The 17,456-nt window shown below is 40.0% G+C and overlaps 1 protein-coding gene across 3 annotated transcripts in view; it reads left to right on the forward strand.

Moving 5' to 3' along the window:
* The window catches only part of Slco5a1 (solute carrier organic anion transporter family member 5A1), a 134,382-nt gene extending 122,599 nt beyond the window's left edge, over positions 1 to 11,783 (forward strand). For 2 of the 3 annotated variants that reach the window (XM_040293968.2, XM_040293969.2), the window contains 4 exons: positions 841 to 1,000; positions 3,080 to 3,321; positions 5,439 to 5,503; positions 7,735 to 11,783. In XM_040293968.2, the coding sequence (XP_040149902.2) occupies positions 841 to 1,000; positions 3,080 to 3,321; positions 5,439 to 5,503; positions 7,735 to 8,189 (922 nt within the window). In that variant the 3' untranslated portion in view covers positions 8,190 to 11,783. The remainder of the gene's footprint in view (positions 1 to 840; positions 1,001 to 3,079; positions 3,322 to 5,438; positions 5,504 to 7,734) is intronic. The other variant, XR_005737841.2, reaches the window with a different exon arrangement.
* Positions 11,784 to 17,456: the final 5,673 nt, after the last annotated feature.

Below are 17,456 nucleotides of genomic sequence, written 5' to 3' on the forward strand. Positions count from 1 at the left end.
GATAAATGTTTGAGATGAAGGATATGCTAATTACCCTGATTTGATTATCACACAATGTATACATGTATTGAAACATCATATTGTACTCTGTAAATTTGTGCAATTCTTATATGTTAATTAAAAGTGATATAAAGTTGGGCACAGTGGGTGCACACCTGTAATCCCAGAGGCTCAGAGGCTGAGGCAGGAGGATTGCAAGTTCAAAGCCAGCCTCAGTAACTTAGTGAGGCCCTAAGCAACTTAGTGAGACCCTGTCTCAAAATAAAAAATAAAACGGGCTGGGTATGTGGCTCAGTGGTTAAGCGCCCCTGGGTTCAATCTCTGGTACCAAACCAAACCAAACAAAACAAAACACTAGGACTGAAAGGTAGAATGTTTGCTTAGCATGCATAAGGCTTGGACTCAATCCCCAGCACACTAATAATAATAGTAATAATAATAACAATAACAGTAATAAATTTAAAAATTTAAAAAGGAGTTTCAGCCCAAATATGTTAAAACATAGAGCCAAGGGCTTACAGTAAATGAGGAGTTATATAAAAATTCAAATTATTGAGCCTACACATAGGACTAGTTCTGTAGCATGAAGGTGAAGGATAAAATCGAGTTAGGACAGATAATTCGATCAAAAAAAAAAACTACTGAATCTGCAATATTAGAAAGCTGAAACTTTTTATGTTGTGTTGTAAATTCCTGTCATGATGGAGGGCAGCTGTTTCATGATGCTGTGGCTTTGATGAATGGGAACATCCTTGCTAATGTGGACAAATCACTAAATATCAAGGTGTTTCCTCTTGCTTTCATTTTAATTCTGCTCCTGGCTTGTTTCCTTTCTCTCAGACCTTCTCTGACCATGCCTCATAGGAACCTGACAGGAAGCTGCAATGTGAATTGTGGTTGTAAGATACATGAATATGAGCCAGTGTGTGGATCAGATGGAATCACGTACTTTAACCCCTGTCTGGCTGGCTGTGTTAACAGTGGTAATCTTAGCACTGGGGTGAGTAGATTTCCTAAATTCCTCTTTTATTGTTAATCCAGCGTCTTGTGACAAGGACGTGATAGAATTCATATGCAACCATGATGACTTCAGTCTCCTTTTTCAAGAGGCTCCAACTAACCTACAAAGTACTTCGGGTAAACACCTTGTGGAAAGGGAGTCGTGCGTTGCTCTCGTGGTTTTGCTGGGGAGGATGGGAGTGTTTAAGTGTAGAGATTTGGTTCCATGTCAGCCCTCTCTACTTTACATTCCATGTCAACTCAGGGAAACTTGATAAGGTTGGGCTCCTGGCCTTCCATTTGTTTTCTGACAGGGCCCCTGGAATGGACTTGAAGGTCACGAAGACCACAGTTTGTGCTGGTGGAAGAGACAGGAAGGCACCTCCCCTGGTTCTGGGAAGATGGGCAATGGCAACTTTTCACAAACTATCAGTTTGGTTCAGACTCTTTTAAATAATTTTTCATTTGTTCTTTTTATTTATACATGAGGACAGAACGTATTTTGACACGTTGTACATACACGGAGTGTAACTTCCCAGTTTTGTTATTGTACATGATATGGAGTTCCACTGGTTGGTTCAGACTTCTTTTTCTTTTTTTTTTTTTTTAACTTTCAGAGTAAAGATATTTCTGTCTGTTCAAGAAGAGGCTATTTTGAGAATCCCCTCCTCTGTGAGTTATAAATAGGCTGTAATACTGTGGGAGAAGTTTTGCGGATTCTACTCCATTCTTTATGGAGTCTGGCTTGATTCTTTGCATAAGAACAGATTGGAGGGCACTTCTTTAATTGAAAGGTTAATATGCATTTGCTTGTTCTGCACAGGTGATAGGGATTAAACCTATTTAATTAAACCTATTTAACATTGACTGGATGTTTTGAAGATGCCATTTTTTTTTTATTTCCGAGTTTAGAACTAGAGTGATAAATTGAGAATCCTGTTTCTGATTCCCTATATGCAATTGGTGAGCTCCAGTGTGTGTGCTGAGAGGGAGGGTGAGATCTGCCCCCTCAGTGACCAAGTTCTTCCTCAGGTTCCTCTCTTTCTTTTAAGAAGACTGGAGGTCCTTGGCCAAACAGCACCCCCTTTACTCCCGTTCTTACTGTTGTTCCAAGTGTTCACCACAGGGACCAGTTCACATTTTCATTCAGTAAAAAGGAACATAATAAGCAAGGAAGGTTAATTGACTGAGTAAACATTTGTTGGTTTATTTTGGTTTTGTATAAGTAATACCCAATGAAGTTTCACTTTTCACTTCACTGAGAAAACTTTGGTAGTTAACAGAGAATTTTGTCTCTTTCACTCTTCTGTAGCGTCAGTCCCTTGAATGCATCTAGCCTGTCAGAATGGACTCACAGATATTTGTTGGAAAAAAATGGACAAGTGATTTTGGGTGCAGCAGTGCTTCTAGATAAAGTCTAGGAACAGCACTGAGCTGGGGCCATGGTCACCAGACCTAAGTTACATTCATGGATTGGGTTATTCATCCATAGCTTGAAGTTCATCAGATAACTAAAGGAGATTCAAAAGGTGTTTAAACTAGAACAACTAATGAGAAGCTCACTATTATTTGTACTGAAGCCATCATGATTGTGTTACGAATTGTTTTCCATTTATTTAGCAGATATTTACTTTAGACCTGGGTCCACTATGTGCTCAGCATTGTGGTAGGTGATCAGGGTTGTGCTAGGTACTCTGGTAAGCATGCGTAAAGATCAGGCTGGGTTCCTGTTTCTAAGGGGCTTTTATAATTGGAAAGCCCAAGACTTCAAACAATCTGAGCAGCTTAGTTTACAACTCAAGTTGAACTTACAGAATGTAAACATCATAGAATTGTTGTTGACAGCTTCTTAGAAAAGTTTAGGTTTAAACAATTTTAACTGGCAGATTCTGATATTGTTAGACACATGCTTTGATTCCTTACCATTATCAGCGAGGAAGGTGTTTTCAGTGAAATATTTTGCATTTTTAAAATGCTGCAGTAACCATTGTAGAATATTTTAGTTCACTTTGTCTTAATAGTCCTATGCCACATTTTCCTTTTGATTGGCACACAACCTAACTTTATTTTGCTCACTTAGATTCGGAATTATACAGAATGCACCTGCGTCCAAAGTAGACAAGTGATCACCCCGCCCACAGTGGGACAGCGAGGCCAGCTCCGAGTGGTCATCGTCAAGACGTATCTCAACGAGAATGGCTATGCTGTGTCAGGGAAGTGCAAACGGACCTGCAACACCCTGATCCCATTCTTAGTTTTTCTTTTCATAGTCACCTTCATCACAGCATGTGCCCAACCGTCAGCCATCATAGTGACACTCAGGTGAGAACAGCACTGGGCTCCAGGGGTGGGAGGTGAAATAGCATTGCCAGAGCACATATCCCAGGACAAGGGATGATGGGGCACCGTGGAGAGGAGAGTGAGGTTCCATGGTGCAGGGGAGTGCTCCTGGGGAGCTCGAGAGGTGAGTATTTCCATGTCAGGAAGGGAAAGAATGGTTGCAACATTTCATATTCTAGAACTTTCTTTGATTGGGTTCTAGTCTCTTTGGTTCCTTAAGTCTCTGACCTCAGAGGCTCAACTTCAGGAATTGAAAGTCATCCCCCATGTTACCTCTGCAGGGAAGCCAGACCCTGGAGGGGGGCAGGAAGTAATTTGGTAAAGTTGCTAAATCATGCATATCACAAAAGCTATTATCTCCAACTTTGTAGACAGTCCTGTACCTCCTGGGTCAGTGATGATTTATGCTGGGCCTGCATTTTGAAATGCTGAGTTTATTAGTTTTACTATCATATAAAATTTTGGAATGGAATCAAAGAGAGTTGAGACTGGGAAATGTGATTTTCCACTTATTCAGGATCTTGTTTTCTTTGCTGTATTATATATCCTGTTGGTTTTTTTGTTGTTGTTGTTGCTGTTTATAAGAAGATATGAAAGCTAATTTTGTTCTATTAAAAATGTTGATGCTGGTACATTTGAATTAATGTGTTGGTATTTACAGTAAGGGCTGCACTGGGCAAGGAAGGGCAGCATGATGAGCAAGAAGAGTAAACTGTTGGTGGTTTTAGGGGGACTAGAGATGCAGCGCAATGAGGATGTGAAGAAGGGAGTCCTCCTTCTTCCTCTGGCTCCTTGGAACCCACCGTGCTGGGTACCTGGCAGGACGAACCTGCTGATATGTCACCCTTACTGAGAGTGAGCAGGTTGCACCTTCATGTTCTGACTTCATGCCTGTGGGATAGTGAGGGAGACATTTCCCAGAAAAGCTGTTCCTTGGGAGTCTGATAACAGCACAGGAAAGGCCCCCTGGTTTAGTCACCCCGTCCCCCCCTGGCAGATATTTATACAGCAACAACCACATGGGCAGAACGGGGCAATTCGTTATGAGGCATAAAGAATTTAGAGAAAAGACAACAAAGATACTGGTCCTCAGAAAATTTCCATTGTTTAAGGGATAGAAAGGATAAGGTATGTCATTGTTTTGCTTGAGACAGGGTCTTCTAGGTTGTCCAGGTGGGTTGAGAGCCTCTGGTCTCAATCACCTCTCCCACCCCAGCTTTCCAGTTAGCTGGAACCACCATGCCCATCCATCATTTAACAAACCATAAGAATCATTAATATATTTGCTTACTTAAGTAATATCATTTTTCACTTTGTTTAATTAAAAAAACAGAAAATGTGGCTGGGAGGAGCTTAGTCTTTCTTTTTTGGGGGGATGGGGTACCAGGGATTGAACTCGGGGGCATTCAACCACTGAGCCAAATCTCCAGCCCTATTGTGTCTTTTTTATTTAGAGACAGGGTCTCACAGAGTTGCTTAGTACCTCACTACTGCTGAGACTGGCTTTGAACTTGCGATCCTCCTGCCTCAGCCTCTGAGCTGTTGGGATTACAGGCATATCCCATGGCACTGGCTTTCTATGGTTTTTGACTTGTTTTTTTTTAATATCCATTTTTTGGTCATTTATTCTTTCTTTCTTTTACCTTTTTCCTCCTCTGGGAGAATTATGGGAGTGGTTTTCATTGGACACTTCTACCATTCAGGAAATTACAGGTGAACAGAAACAGGGAATGCAATATTTAGGTGAACAGAGACAGTGAATGGTATGTTTAAAATTTTATGAAATTTTTAAAAAGAACTGATTTTGGAAGCCCAATCAGAAAGGCTTCTGCCCCTTCAGCTGAGGTCCTTTGATCCTCGACCAGGGCTTACAAAGAAACAGTTAGAGTTAATCAGACTTTCCTTTGAGTCATTTTGGGGAGACCTTTATTCTGTGAGCTCCCAACAGCAGTCTTCTTGGCTTTTGTTACTAAATTCTAGTGGATTGAGTATGTTTGCCCAGCATCCAGTTGATCCCTCGCCCCGCACAGAACAGGCTTGATTTGATGTCTTTTCTTGGGACCACCATTTTAAAACATTTCTTTCTTCCTTCACTGTAGGTCTGTGGAAGATGAGGAGAGACCTTTTGCCCTGGGAATGCAGTTTGTGTTGTTGCGAACACTTGGTACGTCCCTGAATTTCCAAGCGTGCCTCTTAGTTCCTCCTTGCAACTGGCAAATACTCACTGTCCTTTAAAAATGGCAAGTCAAGTCATTTGTTACCATTCGTAGCTAGGAGTTTTACAGGTTTGTGGTGAGGGTACATTTCCTTTTTTTTTTTCCATTTGAACTAAAAGCTGACAAGTTTATTTGATGAAAAAAAATACTTCAACAAAACTAATTTTAGGTCAGTTTCTTTTTGACTGTGAACATAAACTTGGGCAAAATTCCCCAGACAGTTTTGCACAGTAGGAAATATTCAATGAAGACATTTTTTAATCGGTTTATTATCTTAGCATTTTGGTCCCTTTACTCCTTTTTTAATCTAGAGAGGAGACAAATTGGTGCTCGTTTTACTTGTGAAAATTTCAATTTCTTGTTCTTAATAATTTACTTGGACTGAGCAAAGAATATACATACCAAGTTTTTTGAGGTAAAGAAACTCTAAAAAGAATAATCAATCCCCAAAGCAACACCCAGAGATTACTGTCAAGTGTGGGTTCAAATCTTGGTAAAGAGAGAGAACACATGTGCATTCCTTAGTGCATAGGAAGAATAATTTCTCAAAGGTGATGCCCCACAGTGAGGTCTTGGGACAGCGAATGGGAAATGACCTGTGAAGAGAAGCCTGTTGCCTCCGTGTGTTGCTGACTGACGTCCTCATCAAGCTTATCTTTTCCTTCTTTAGTGTCAGCCTATCATTTTCTTCAGCTGCTATTTTCCCCCTAGTAATCATTATTATTTTCCACAGGGGTGGGGGGAAGGGTTTTTGATTCAAATTTCAGTTTTGAAGAATAAAACATTTCAAAATGGGATCGTCTTCCCCATCTGAAGCATTAATCCTCTCTGAATTCTCACTTTGTGAATGTTGGGGTTCATGGCCTACTCCATTAATGGGCACTTTCCAATAAGCCCAGAAGGAAAATGCTTCTAGTTGCATTTAACGAGTGGCTTGACTTTTGTTACTGGTGTCTTTGAAAGTACTGGTTTTAAAAAGAATGCTGGTTAAAGGAAACTTGGACATGTGTACACATAGTTATACTTTGCATTGAAAACTAAAAAGTATTATTTTCCAAAAGGAAATTTGTTAACCAAAGGGGTGGCTGAATAGAAAAAGAAAAAAAAAAAGTTCCTTCCTTTTGCTCGGCTTCTCTCTGATGCCATGGAGTTGGGGTTATTTGGGATGGATTTGGAGGTAAAGTTAAGCCAGTGCCTCCTCTGTGCCCTCTTGCTGATGCTCTCTGGCTGTCCTGATATATCCCTGGGCAGGAAAGCATAAAAGGTGTGGCTGTGCCATTGGGGTGACAAATTGACCAGTGATTTAATAAAACAGTATGTGATAGTTAATAAACAACTCACAATGGGCACAGAGTGGTTTCTGAGTCTGGAATTTAAAGGAGGGGTAGATATTTGTCAGATGAACCAGTTGGGGGTCGGGCACATTTGACAAAGCATGTGATGAAGGACATCTACTGGGTAGGCTTTGTCTGCCGGGATCAAAGCAATGTCTCTACCGTGTCCCAAACAACAAAGCTGCTACTCATCTGGATGTTTTATAAGCTTCAAAGATGAATTTTATGCCATAATTATTTCCATACCCTCAGCGCCCTTATACTAAAATTGCCATCTGATGTGGTGTCTGACTAAAGAGGGACAAGACTTGCCCCCTCCTCTTTCTACATCCAAGGACTGGGACTCAGCCCACAAGAATTAGGTGTACTGAATTTTGGTGAGCAATGAAGTGTTCTAGCCTCTTAAGTATTTAATGACAAAATCCATTTTTTAGAAGTTTAAAAGGATTTTGTAGCTGCATCCTTAACAATAGACATTTTCCAGCTTTATTGAATTATAACTGACAAATAAAAAATGTATCTGAAGTGTACAATGTGATGATTATATATGTGTGTGTATACACACACACACACACACACACACACACACACAATAGACACTTTTTAACGATCCTAAAAACCATTAACACATTCTGAGTTGCAACATGGAAGATTTTAAGTGTTCACCATTTAGTGAATGTTTTTAAAATGAATTGTGATATATCTTTAAAAAAATCAAGTAACACAAGAGATTCACTCCCTTTAGCCGGTTTTTGAGCAAACGAGTACCTTGCTAATTTACAAGTCAGATTTCTTGTATAAGATGTACTGAATCTTTATGGTTTTCTTTCTCTCCCCAACCCTAGCATACATTCCTACTCCGATCTACTTTGGAGCAGTTATTGACACCACCTGCATGCTCTGGCAACAGGAATGTGGGGTACAGGGCTCTTGCTGGGAGTACAACGTGACATCATTTCGTTTTGTCTACTTTGGTTTGGCGGCTGGCCTCAAATTTGTTGGCTTTATTTTTATTTTTCTGGCCTGGTACTCCATAAAGTACAAAGAGGACGAACTGCAGAGGCAGAGGTGCAGAGAATTCCCTCTGAGCACCGTGAGTGAGCTCGTGGGCCAGCCCCACAAAGCCGAGAAGAATGCCCGGACTAGATCATGTCCAGCCTTCAGCACCCAGGGAGAATTCCACGAAGAAACTGCTCTACAAAAAGGGATCCCATACACAGCACAGACCTACCCGGGGCCCTTCCCAGAAGCAATAAATTCTCCAGACCCAGGGCTGGAAGAGAGCCCTGCTGCCATGTAGCCTCACTCCCGAAGCTTGAACATGGAAGACTTGTTTTGTTGGTTGAGTTGAATATGGTGGCTTGAGAAACACCTGTGCCTTCTCTCTTTTTTTAACCTCAACAGATGCAATCCTCAAACCAACAAAACTCCGTATACACAGCCACTGTCGATTGAGGGCTGGATACCTCAACTAGACTGAGAGCCTTTCCCCTCTTTTCTCCAAGGAGGAGTTTAGATACATTTGTTACCACTTTTGCTATGTTAATTTAATGCTCATGCTCCAATATGGCATAAGGCTGAGGACCCCGGTTAACCCAAATCGTGGGAAAGGCAATGGCCCTGCATATCATTAGCATACACTCCCAACAAAGGTGAACCTGACCATGACCTTGCAAATCCAAGTTTTTAGACATGAACACCTACTGTGAGTTCTGCTACAAAGCACAAATGAATCTGCCTCAACTATGCAATTTAATTGGAAAAATGTTCAGTGCAGCATGTTACTTTTGCTTATAGAGAATAAAGCAGATATGATTTTGAAAAGAGGAAGAAGCTGAGGTTCCTTAAAGTACTGTTAATAGCGTTTTAAGCCATAGCGGAGCTGTCAATCAGGTAGACTTTTTCAGATGCTTCAAAGGAACCACATGCAGAGCACAGTGAGAGGAACAGCTATGCCGTTTCATAGGACACATTCTCTTTCAGTTTGTCTTCCCCATCATAAGGTAGTTAGAGGCTGCTGAATCATAAATCTGAAGGCTCGAATACAAACTCCAGAATTCTTTATAAGGGGCTTTAAAACTAGTATGCTACATAACATGGCTAGAAATTAATTTGAGATGCATCATGAAGAAAGAAACTGATGGCTTTCTCATCCAAGGAAATTGCTGCAGAAATCCCTTTAGCTCGTAAGGACTGACATAAGATTAGTTAAGAATTGCAACCTTGACATTCAAAATAGGCGAAGAAGAAACTCCAGAGGTAAGATTGAGTCCCACCTGAGCATTTTAGTTATATGCTTAAAGCACTGGAGAAATCTGTATTGTTTTCTTTCTTTCTGTACAGAAAATTGCTGTGGCTGCTGCTGGAAATGAGTAATTAAATCAGGAAAGCTAAACCTGGGATATGAAAGTCACTTTGAATACAGGAGGAGGGAGATCTGTGGGCTGGACCTGAAATATGATCCTAAGTAGAGAAAATGATTTAAACTACGCCAGTCTTAAAGTAGACATGAATTCGACTTTATCAGAGTTAGAATCAGTTTGATTTACCTTTCCTTCCTTCCAGTGGAATGCCTGCTGTGATTTTGAGAGAGGATTTTTCTGTTTTTAAATGCACTTTGGGTTCCTTATCCATCATTCTTTCCAGAACCTCCCAGCATATCATTTAGACTTAGGCACTGCATAGGATGCTTTTTATGCGCTTCTTAAGATAGGGGCCTCCTGACAGCACTAATAGACTGAAAGAAAGTTACTCATGAGCTTTAACTGTGAGAGACTGAAAGGTCCAAACACAAATAGAATTGTGTAGTCTTTCTACATAAGCCTACGCAGGTACAGAGCTAACTTGGGAAACGTGTGCTTGTCTGGTTGGCCCTCTTCCATACAACAGTGGTCAGGCTTTTTGGCTGAATCATCCTTGTGTGGCTTCACAGGTGAAATCATGTGTCTGTTCCTTGGTACAGAGTATTTTCCTCTTCACTTAGGAATGACATTGTTCAAATGGTTCTCTTGGTGGCAAGCAGTTTGCAGAGAGGGTCATTACTGTTACATTAAACAAAGTCTGCAAGTGTCTCAGGTGACAGGGACTTCCATTCATCCCCTGCCTGGGCTTGGCTCTCTTGCTGGGCTAAGACTGTAGTTCCACTGGTATCTGTCAAACTTTGGTCAATGTGGTGCACACCGACGGTTTGGAACACGTTGCTGATGAACCCAGTGTCTTCTCTGGGGACTCAGGGTTCCTCTTTACCTCTGTGGAAGACCTTGATTCTTTTTAGAATGGAAACTTTCCTTTAGTGTTGGAGCTGTAGATGTGTAGAGTGGGGAGGGGTGGTGGTTTCTTAATTTTTCTCTGATCATTAAGATACCACACTAAGAGACTTCTGGTGGAGTTGGCACTGTTTTTTGGTATTAAGATTGTTGGACTCACCATGAGTAATTATTGTTCTTCCTCAAAAGGCCACCAATTCAGCAATCATGGACTGGGCACCAGCTACTTGTCAGGTACTATTAACCAATTAGCCTCTGAAATCCATGGAATCTTTTGGGGTGATTGGGCCAGAGCTCAAAGAAATTGACCAGAAATGTGCACCACATGTTAATATTGTACTTCCTGATACTTATATATTTATATTAGGTGTATCATTGCAGTGTTGTTGGTAAAAATGTAGAATAAGTAGTATAAGTCTTGAAGGAGTGATTATTTTGGAATAATAATAATAATACCAATTCAGAATTGTTCCCCAAATGCTTTGAGCTCTGGTAGCGTAATTGGAATGTGACCTAGCCAACTGAGCGACTATTTTGTAGATGATACCATCTAACTGTGTATATAAGGTCTTATGTGTTTGTTAATAAATTGGTCATGTTACTTTATAGTCACACTCCTATTAGAAGTTTTAATTGCTACTCCTCATGCACGTAGGCTTCAAATTACTTGTTCTGGCAAAAGGTCATCTTGTTCCTTTATCAACTCTGTAAATTACTGTATTATTTGCCTTTAATATGCAAATATAATCCTTGAGTCCATTAATTTAGAAACACCCAAAGAGTGGGTGGGTGGTTGGAACACCTTCTTGGTTAGGTTCATTGGTATAAAATCCTTATTCCTGGTAGGTAAATTTATTTCTTGAAAACAGTTAACAGTCACTCAGAATCATGGTTTGGGGAGTGAGAGGAAAGGAGGAGCAGAGAGGACACAAATGATCATTTGTGGAGTGTTGACTATTTTTAGTGCTATTTTATCAAACACTTAAATGTACATCATTCATCTTCATCCTTTTAATAACTTGCAAGGAGTTTATTGTTTTTGTTGTTTTTTTGGTGGTGCTGGGATTGAACTCAGGGCCTCACATGTGCTAAGCACAGACTCCACCAAGGAGCTACACCCCCAACCTTGTTTTTGTTAATTTTAAAAAATAGATGTGAATGTGAAAAGTAAAGTAACTTATTTAGGATTGTACAGAGGGGCAAATTCAGATATAGGTTTCTCTCACTCCACTGTTCACTTTTTATGCTACCTAATGTTGAAAATAGCTTTTGGTTAATAAAGCAAGATGTGATTGTAAAATAGTGAGGTTATTTCATTATTTTATGTATTACTGTTTCTGAAGAATAAAGACATTATTATTTCTTTGTGTAGATCGTAGAAAACACCTGTAGGAACCATCAGCATTTGATGTTTAACTAGATTTTTCAAAGTAAATTTCATTTGTTTAGCCAAGTGTAATATTAAAAATCACTTGTCAAAACAATACCTCAAATATTTTTATAGTTCATATTTAACATAGAACAAATCCAATTTGGGTGTTAACATCTAGTTTCAGCAGAACTTCTGAAGAGTTCAGATTTGTTGAATGGGAGCTTTGGGATTTCACATGTATTTTTTTTTTTCTTTCCTTCAGAATATTAACCTTTCTGTTACTATTATTGGCAAACATGAGTTTTAAGATTCCTAGTAAAGACTTAAAAATGAAGGGCTGGGGTTGTGGCTCAGTGGTAGAGCGTCACCTAGCATGCACGAGGCATTGGGTTCCATCCTTAGCACCACATAAATGTAAAATAAAGATTTTGTGGGGCTGGGGATGTGGCTCAAAGCGGTAGCGCGCTCGCTTGGCATGCGTGGGGCCCGGTTCCATCCTCAGCACCACATATAAAAAAAACAAAGATGTTGTGTCCCACGAAAACTGGAAAATAAATATTGACATTCTCTCTCGCTCTCTCTCAAAAAATAAATAAATAAATAAATAAAGATTTTGTGTCCACCTAAAACTAATAAATAAATATTAAAAAAATTTATAAAAAATGAGTATATACAAAAATACAAACCAAACCACTGACCCTGATTGTTACTTTTAGTGCTGTGACAGTGCACTGTAGCACATGGTAGAAATAAAGAGGTGCCGCCAGAAATCAAACTCGTGCTCCAAAAGGGGTGGGCAAGGCAAAGCTTTACTTATGCCAGAACCACATGCTATCAGAACCTGGCCTGCAGGCTTACCCCGCAGTCAGTCCGTGCATTTCTAAGTCTTAGCGCTGCCCTTTGCCCTGATTGGAGAGCTCAGGGTTACATCTTACCTGATTGGTTAATTTTAAAATTGGGGCAGACAAAGGGGAAGGGCTACAGTTAGAATGGCTACAGTTGGACTTAATTAAGGCTGAATTGGTATAAATAAGTATTTTGAAAATGTACCGCCAGACTTTTTATTTCTCACACACATGACTTGGAAGAATCAGGCTTCAGAGAAGGGAGCTAGGGAGCTGCTTCCTCCCTTCCCCCGCCCTGTAGGGCTTGTGTAGGTCATGGCCATCCTATATGTTCACTAACCATTAAGAAAATGTTTCTTCAGTCCACAACCCCAGCTTGCATTCTTTGGTGGACTTGGAGCCAGAATGTTTTTTCTTTTCTTTCTTCTTCTTCTTCTTCTTTTTTTTTTTTTTTTTTTTTTTTTTTTTTAGCTTGTTTTGTAGAAACCCTTTGTGCACAAGGGAGAAGCTTCACAGTTTGGATAGACCTGAAATCTTTGTGGGAATTCTGTATTGTACCAGGGAACAGGAAGTTAGTCCAACCCTAGGGTGGTGGCCTATGTGTGTGTGCTTAAAATATCATAGATGATAGAGAACAAGACTCTTAACCATTGATAAATAGGTGCATACTGAGTATTCTAAGTAGCAGATATCAAAATACTGTGTAACCCCAGAATTGCCTAGAGGACAGCTTACAAATGCTCTGTTTGACAGACTAGTAGGTAGCCTTTACACATCAGTGTGTTTCCTCTTCCATAATAAAGGGAATGTGTGGCTGGCAGGCGAGATTAGTTTCCTTGTGCACTTTATCTTTTCTGTCTTCTCTCCTTCATCTTCCAGGATTGCTGCTGACTACATCTGTCTCAGACTTCTTGTTGTGTTGGAATCAGATGTGTGTATGTTTAAAGAGGTTTCACTTTAAGCACTTCATTTTAACTCAGCCCTAAGGGAGGGTTCTAATGTGACCAAAACCTTCCTTAGCTGTTTGCTTCTGCAATCTTGAAAAAAAAAAATGCCTTGGTGCTAAAAATGATGCATGTTCACTACTGAATTCACAGTATTTCACTGATAAAGGGTTGCATGTGCTTTGCATTTGGAAGTCTGGAAAAATACCCAGAAAACAAGCACCCATTACTCTCATTTCAACAGTTAATGTATGAACTCTATGCTGCAAAAATGAAGAGTTCAGGAGGGGATACTTTTCTATGGAAAACTCAGTGCTTTTGATATTTAGTTTAGCCAGCCAGCATAATCAGCTGCTAAAAATAATTTCAGAGAAAGGTAAAATAAAACTGTTTCACATGATCTTTTCTTAGTTCTCCTCTGAAAACCCTACAGCTTTTAGCAGTGGGGTTTTGAGGGTGTCGTCTTTTCCTGGTAGTCTATTCTACATGTCAAAATTGAAGGAGAAATGGTTATGAAGGCTAAAGTAATTGTAAGGTCATATTAAACCAAAGTGGTGAATGAAAGAAGCTTCAAGTTTGTATCTAGAAATTAAAAATAAGAATTATTGGTAAAACTTGATAGTGGGCATTTTACTTAAGATATATACCTCTACCCAAAACACCAACTGTTAATTTAGAAGCATGAAGTGGGAAGATCAACCTCTAACATTTTAGTTTAAGGAAACGTAATATTGTGTCCAATAAATACCCTGTCAGGTAAACTGGCGTTAGGATCTCAGTGGAGCGTGTGATCTGTGTGCGTGACTTTTCTGTGTAGAGGTGTGCTTGTGACGAAAGGCTGTTTTTAGTTTGTTAAATAAAAAGTTTGATTTTGTGATTTTTAGGATTAATATTTATTTGGAGACCTGTTAGGGTAATTTAAAAGATGTTCGATTTTCTTGTGCTCGATGAAACCGATTGTCAATGTACTAATAAACCTTGGTTTACAACATCTTGAATACTTGATCATTGAAAATTAAGGTAAAAAATTTTAAAAAAGAAAAGAATAAAGTGTGTTGGATTGAAATTAATTTGTCTTTGAATTTTTTTTTGAGAATTGTAGCAAGAATGCCAGTATGATCTCCCATCTCTTCCAAAAAATCAGCTTCTTATCCAACTGATAACTTTGTCTTGAAGCAGAATGTTTTATATGTAAACTGTTAGGATTACAGTTTTAAGAGCCTGCTAAAGCAAGTTTTCCATTGAGTCACCAAAGAGAATCCTTTTATGTCATCTATCACTTATTTAAATTCACAACAGATTTTTTGGCTGCAGAACTCTGTGCATTATGAACTATGTGCATATTAGTGTGGTTTGTCAGGCTATGCTTAAATAATATGCTAATCCCCAAATCTCAGTGGCTTCACAGCACACAGGTCTATTTCTCACTCACACTGTATGTCCATTATGGGTCTGTTCTCTGTAGTCCCTCAGAAGCCCAGGGGCAGAGGCTCCACCATCTTGTCGCTGTGCCATCTGGAACTTCCAGGGTTGGTCTTGGTTGCTGGAGCAAGGAAAGGAAGATTCCAGAAGACAGCCAGCGGGCTTTTCTCTTTCCCAGCTTGTAAATAACACACAGCATTTCTGTTCCCATTTCACTGACCTGAACTAGTTTCATGGTTTTGCCTAACTGCCTGGGGTCCCCAAAAGAAAGGATGAATTATGAGCACTTGGTGGGTAACTATTTTTTGCTGCACACTTGACTGTCAGAGGTGAAGAAAAATCTTCAAAGGAGCCCAATTCAGTACTCTAAAAATTGGCACATGGGGCTGGGGGTGTCACTCAAGGAAACAGAGCTTGACTAGCATGTGTAAGGTCCTGAGTTCAATCCCTAGTATTACAAAAACAACCAAAGAGTAAATTTTAAAACATAAGCAAAAATTGATATATAAAGAGAAAGTCTTGAGTGTAAAAAAGAATGATTTTCAAAGGAGGGACTATCAAAACTTGGTCAACAAAGCAGTTAGAAGCCCCCTTCATCCCACCTCTACCAAATGACAGATTAATCATTGTTTGCTGAAATGGCCCAGAAGCCAGTGCTGTGGGACTGGAGTAAGGACTGGTGTTCAGACTCCACCTGGGGAGAGAAAAGCACTGGATTTGTGAACACACACACACAAAAAAAATATGTATATATATATAAACATATAAACATTTATCATTTCTTTGTGTTGGGAACATTAAAACTCCTCTGTACTATCTATTTTGAAATACACAACTCAATGTCAATAATAGCCGCCCTATTGTGCTGTGGAACATTAGAATCATTCCTTCTGCTCAGCAATGTGTGAGACCCTGGATTGAATCCCCAGCACTTGGTGGAAAATAAAACAAACAAAAATCATTTTTTCTATACAACTGCAACCCCATGCCTGTTCACCATCCTCTTATTACCGGGCAAACGCCTGCCTTGGAGCTGAGGCAGCCACAGCAATCCTCTCTCTCACCCATTCTTGTGATTACTCCAGAAAGATTTCAGCCATGTGGCTCAGAGTAGCAGGCGTGCGATTACTAGACGCGATAGGAAAGGGGGTACTCTAAAGGGAGAGAGCGGGTCCTCACAGAGCAGAGGGACGTTTGTCCTTTCCTGCCCTCCAGTTTGATGGGGAGTTCCAGGGACATTTCCAGAGAGTCCTGCCCGTCCACCTCTTGACTTTTGACTGACAACAGGATGACATCAGATTTTCAAGTCCCCACTATGCTTGGTAAAGGTTTAGGACAACTCTAGGTCACTTGGGCCCATGTCAATCAGTTCTAATTGGAACCTGTTTTTACAGATTTTGTGGTTAGCAGGAATTATCTCTCTTTGAGTTCTGAAACCTGGTCTGTGTAAGGGTCATAAAAGGCGCCCCTCCCCTTCAGGGTAACTTATGTTCTCCCTATGGGCATTTCTGGTCTGGATTTCTCCTGCAGACAACAGATTGGTTGCTGAGGAAGGTAACATCCTATTGACTTAAGCAGGGCCAGGCTGCCAGTAAATTGCTTTTTGAAAGAAAGCATGTGGGGTCACACACTGGGCCCAGTTTATAGAATTATTCCCTTAACCTCATGTTCCCACCACTCAAGTCTATTACCTATCACTCTCTCCTTCTCTCCTTTCCTGACATCCTTCCCAGGTTCTGATATATTTATACAAGCGTGGAATATGTCTTATTTGACTCTAATTCTATGAGAACATTTCTTTTTCAGCTATACATGTAAGTTAGTGCATGCACTATTTGTCTTTCTATGTCTGATTTATTTCACTTAACATAATGTCCTCCAGTTCCATCCAAAGCACTGGATTTGGTGGTCTCTCATGACCAACAGCACCATTTTCTAAATAAACTGGCATCTAAAACTTTCGGGTGAGAGGCGGAAGGAGGTAAAAGAGACGTGGAAATAACAGCATGACTCATGGGCTGAAGTGCAAAGTGGTTAAATTTAGACCTTGCCCTGAGCACTCTGTAGGTGGAAAACAGGGCAATTGATTTCCACTTCTCACTCCTTGTCTCCTGTGCACACTGAAGATGAAGGGTTAGAGTGGTCCAAGGTGCATGGGTTATTGGGGGTGGGGGCAGTATGTACATGTGCTGACTGGTGAACCCCAATTTCTCTTCTGGTTTTGTACATTCAAGGGAACTCTTCAAAACTGCCAAAGTCTCTTCAATTATGTGTGCATAATTTTGGTAAAAGGATTCTCTCTAATTTCTTAAATTTGCTACACCTTTGGGATATAAGCAGCGACATTTTTGATATTAGGTTTTTTGAAACAGACACATCAGAATATGTTTCACTTTAAGAAATGATCAGTGAGGGAAGGTTACAGAATGTGGTCAGTTCTCTTTCTTGCTTTAGCACCAGACTTAGTATAACCTCAGGGTTTTAAAGAGCTGTTAAAAAGCATCCAGTTCCTTTCTTATTTTTAAAATTGCCAGCTGGGCAGAGAGAGCCTTTGTGGCTTCAGCCCATGAGAGCCAAAAAACATTTTTAATTGCATCAAGTCACTGGAAAGCAAGGAGATCGATATTCAATGTTCACTTTTGAATTTAAATGTCAAAGTCTGACGTATTCCAACTCATAATACCAACATAAATCAGTAGAAATCTGAAAGTGTTCTTT

This window comes from Ictidomys tridecemlineatus, chromosome 7 (genome assembly GCF_052094955.1).
Source record: "Ictidomys tridecemlineatus isolate mIctTri1 chromosome 7, mIctTri1.hap1, whole genome shotgun sequence".
Lineage (NCBI taxonomy): Eukaryota > Metazoa > Chordata > Mammalia > Rodentia > Sciuridae > Ictidomys > Ictidomys tridecemlineatus.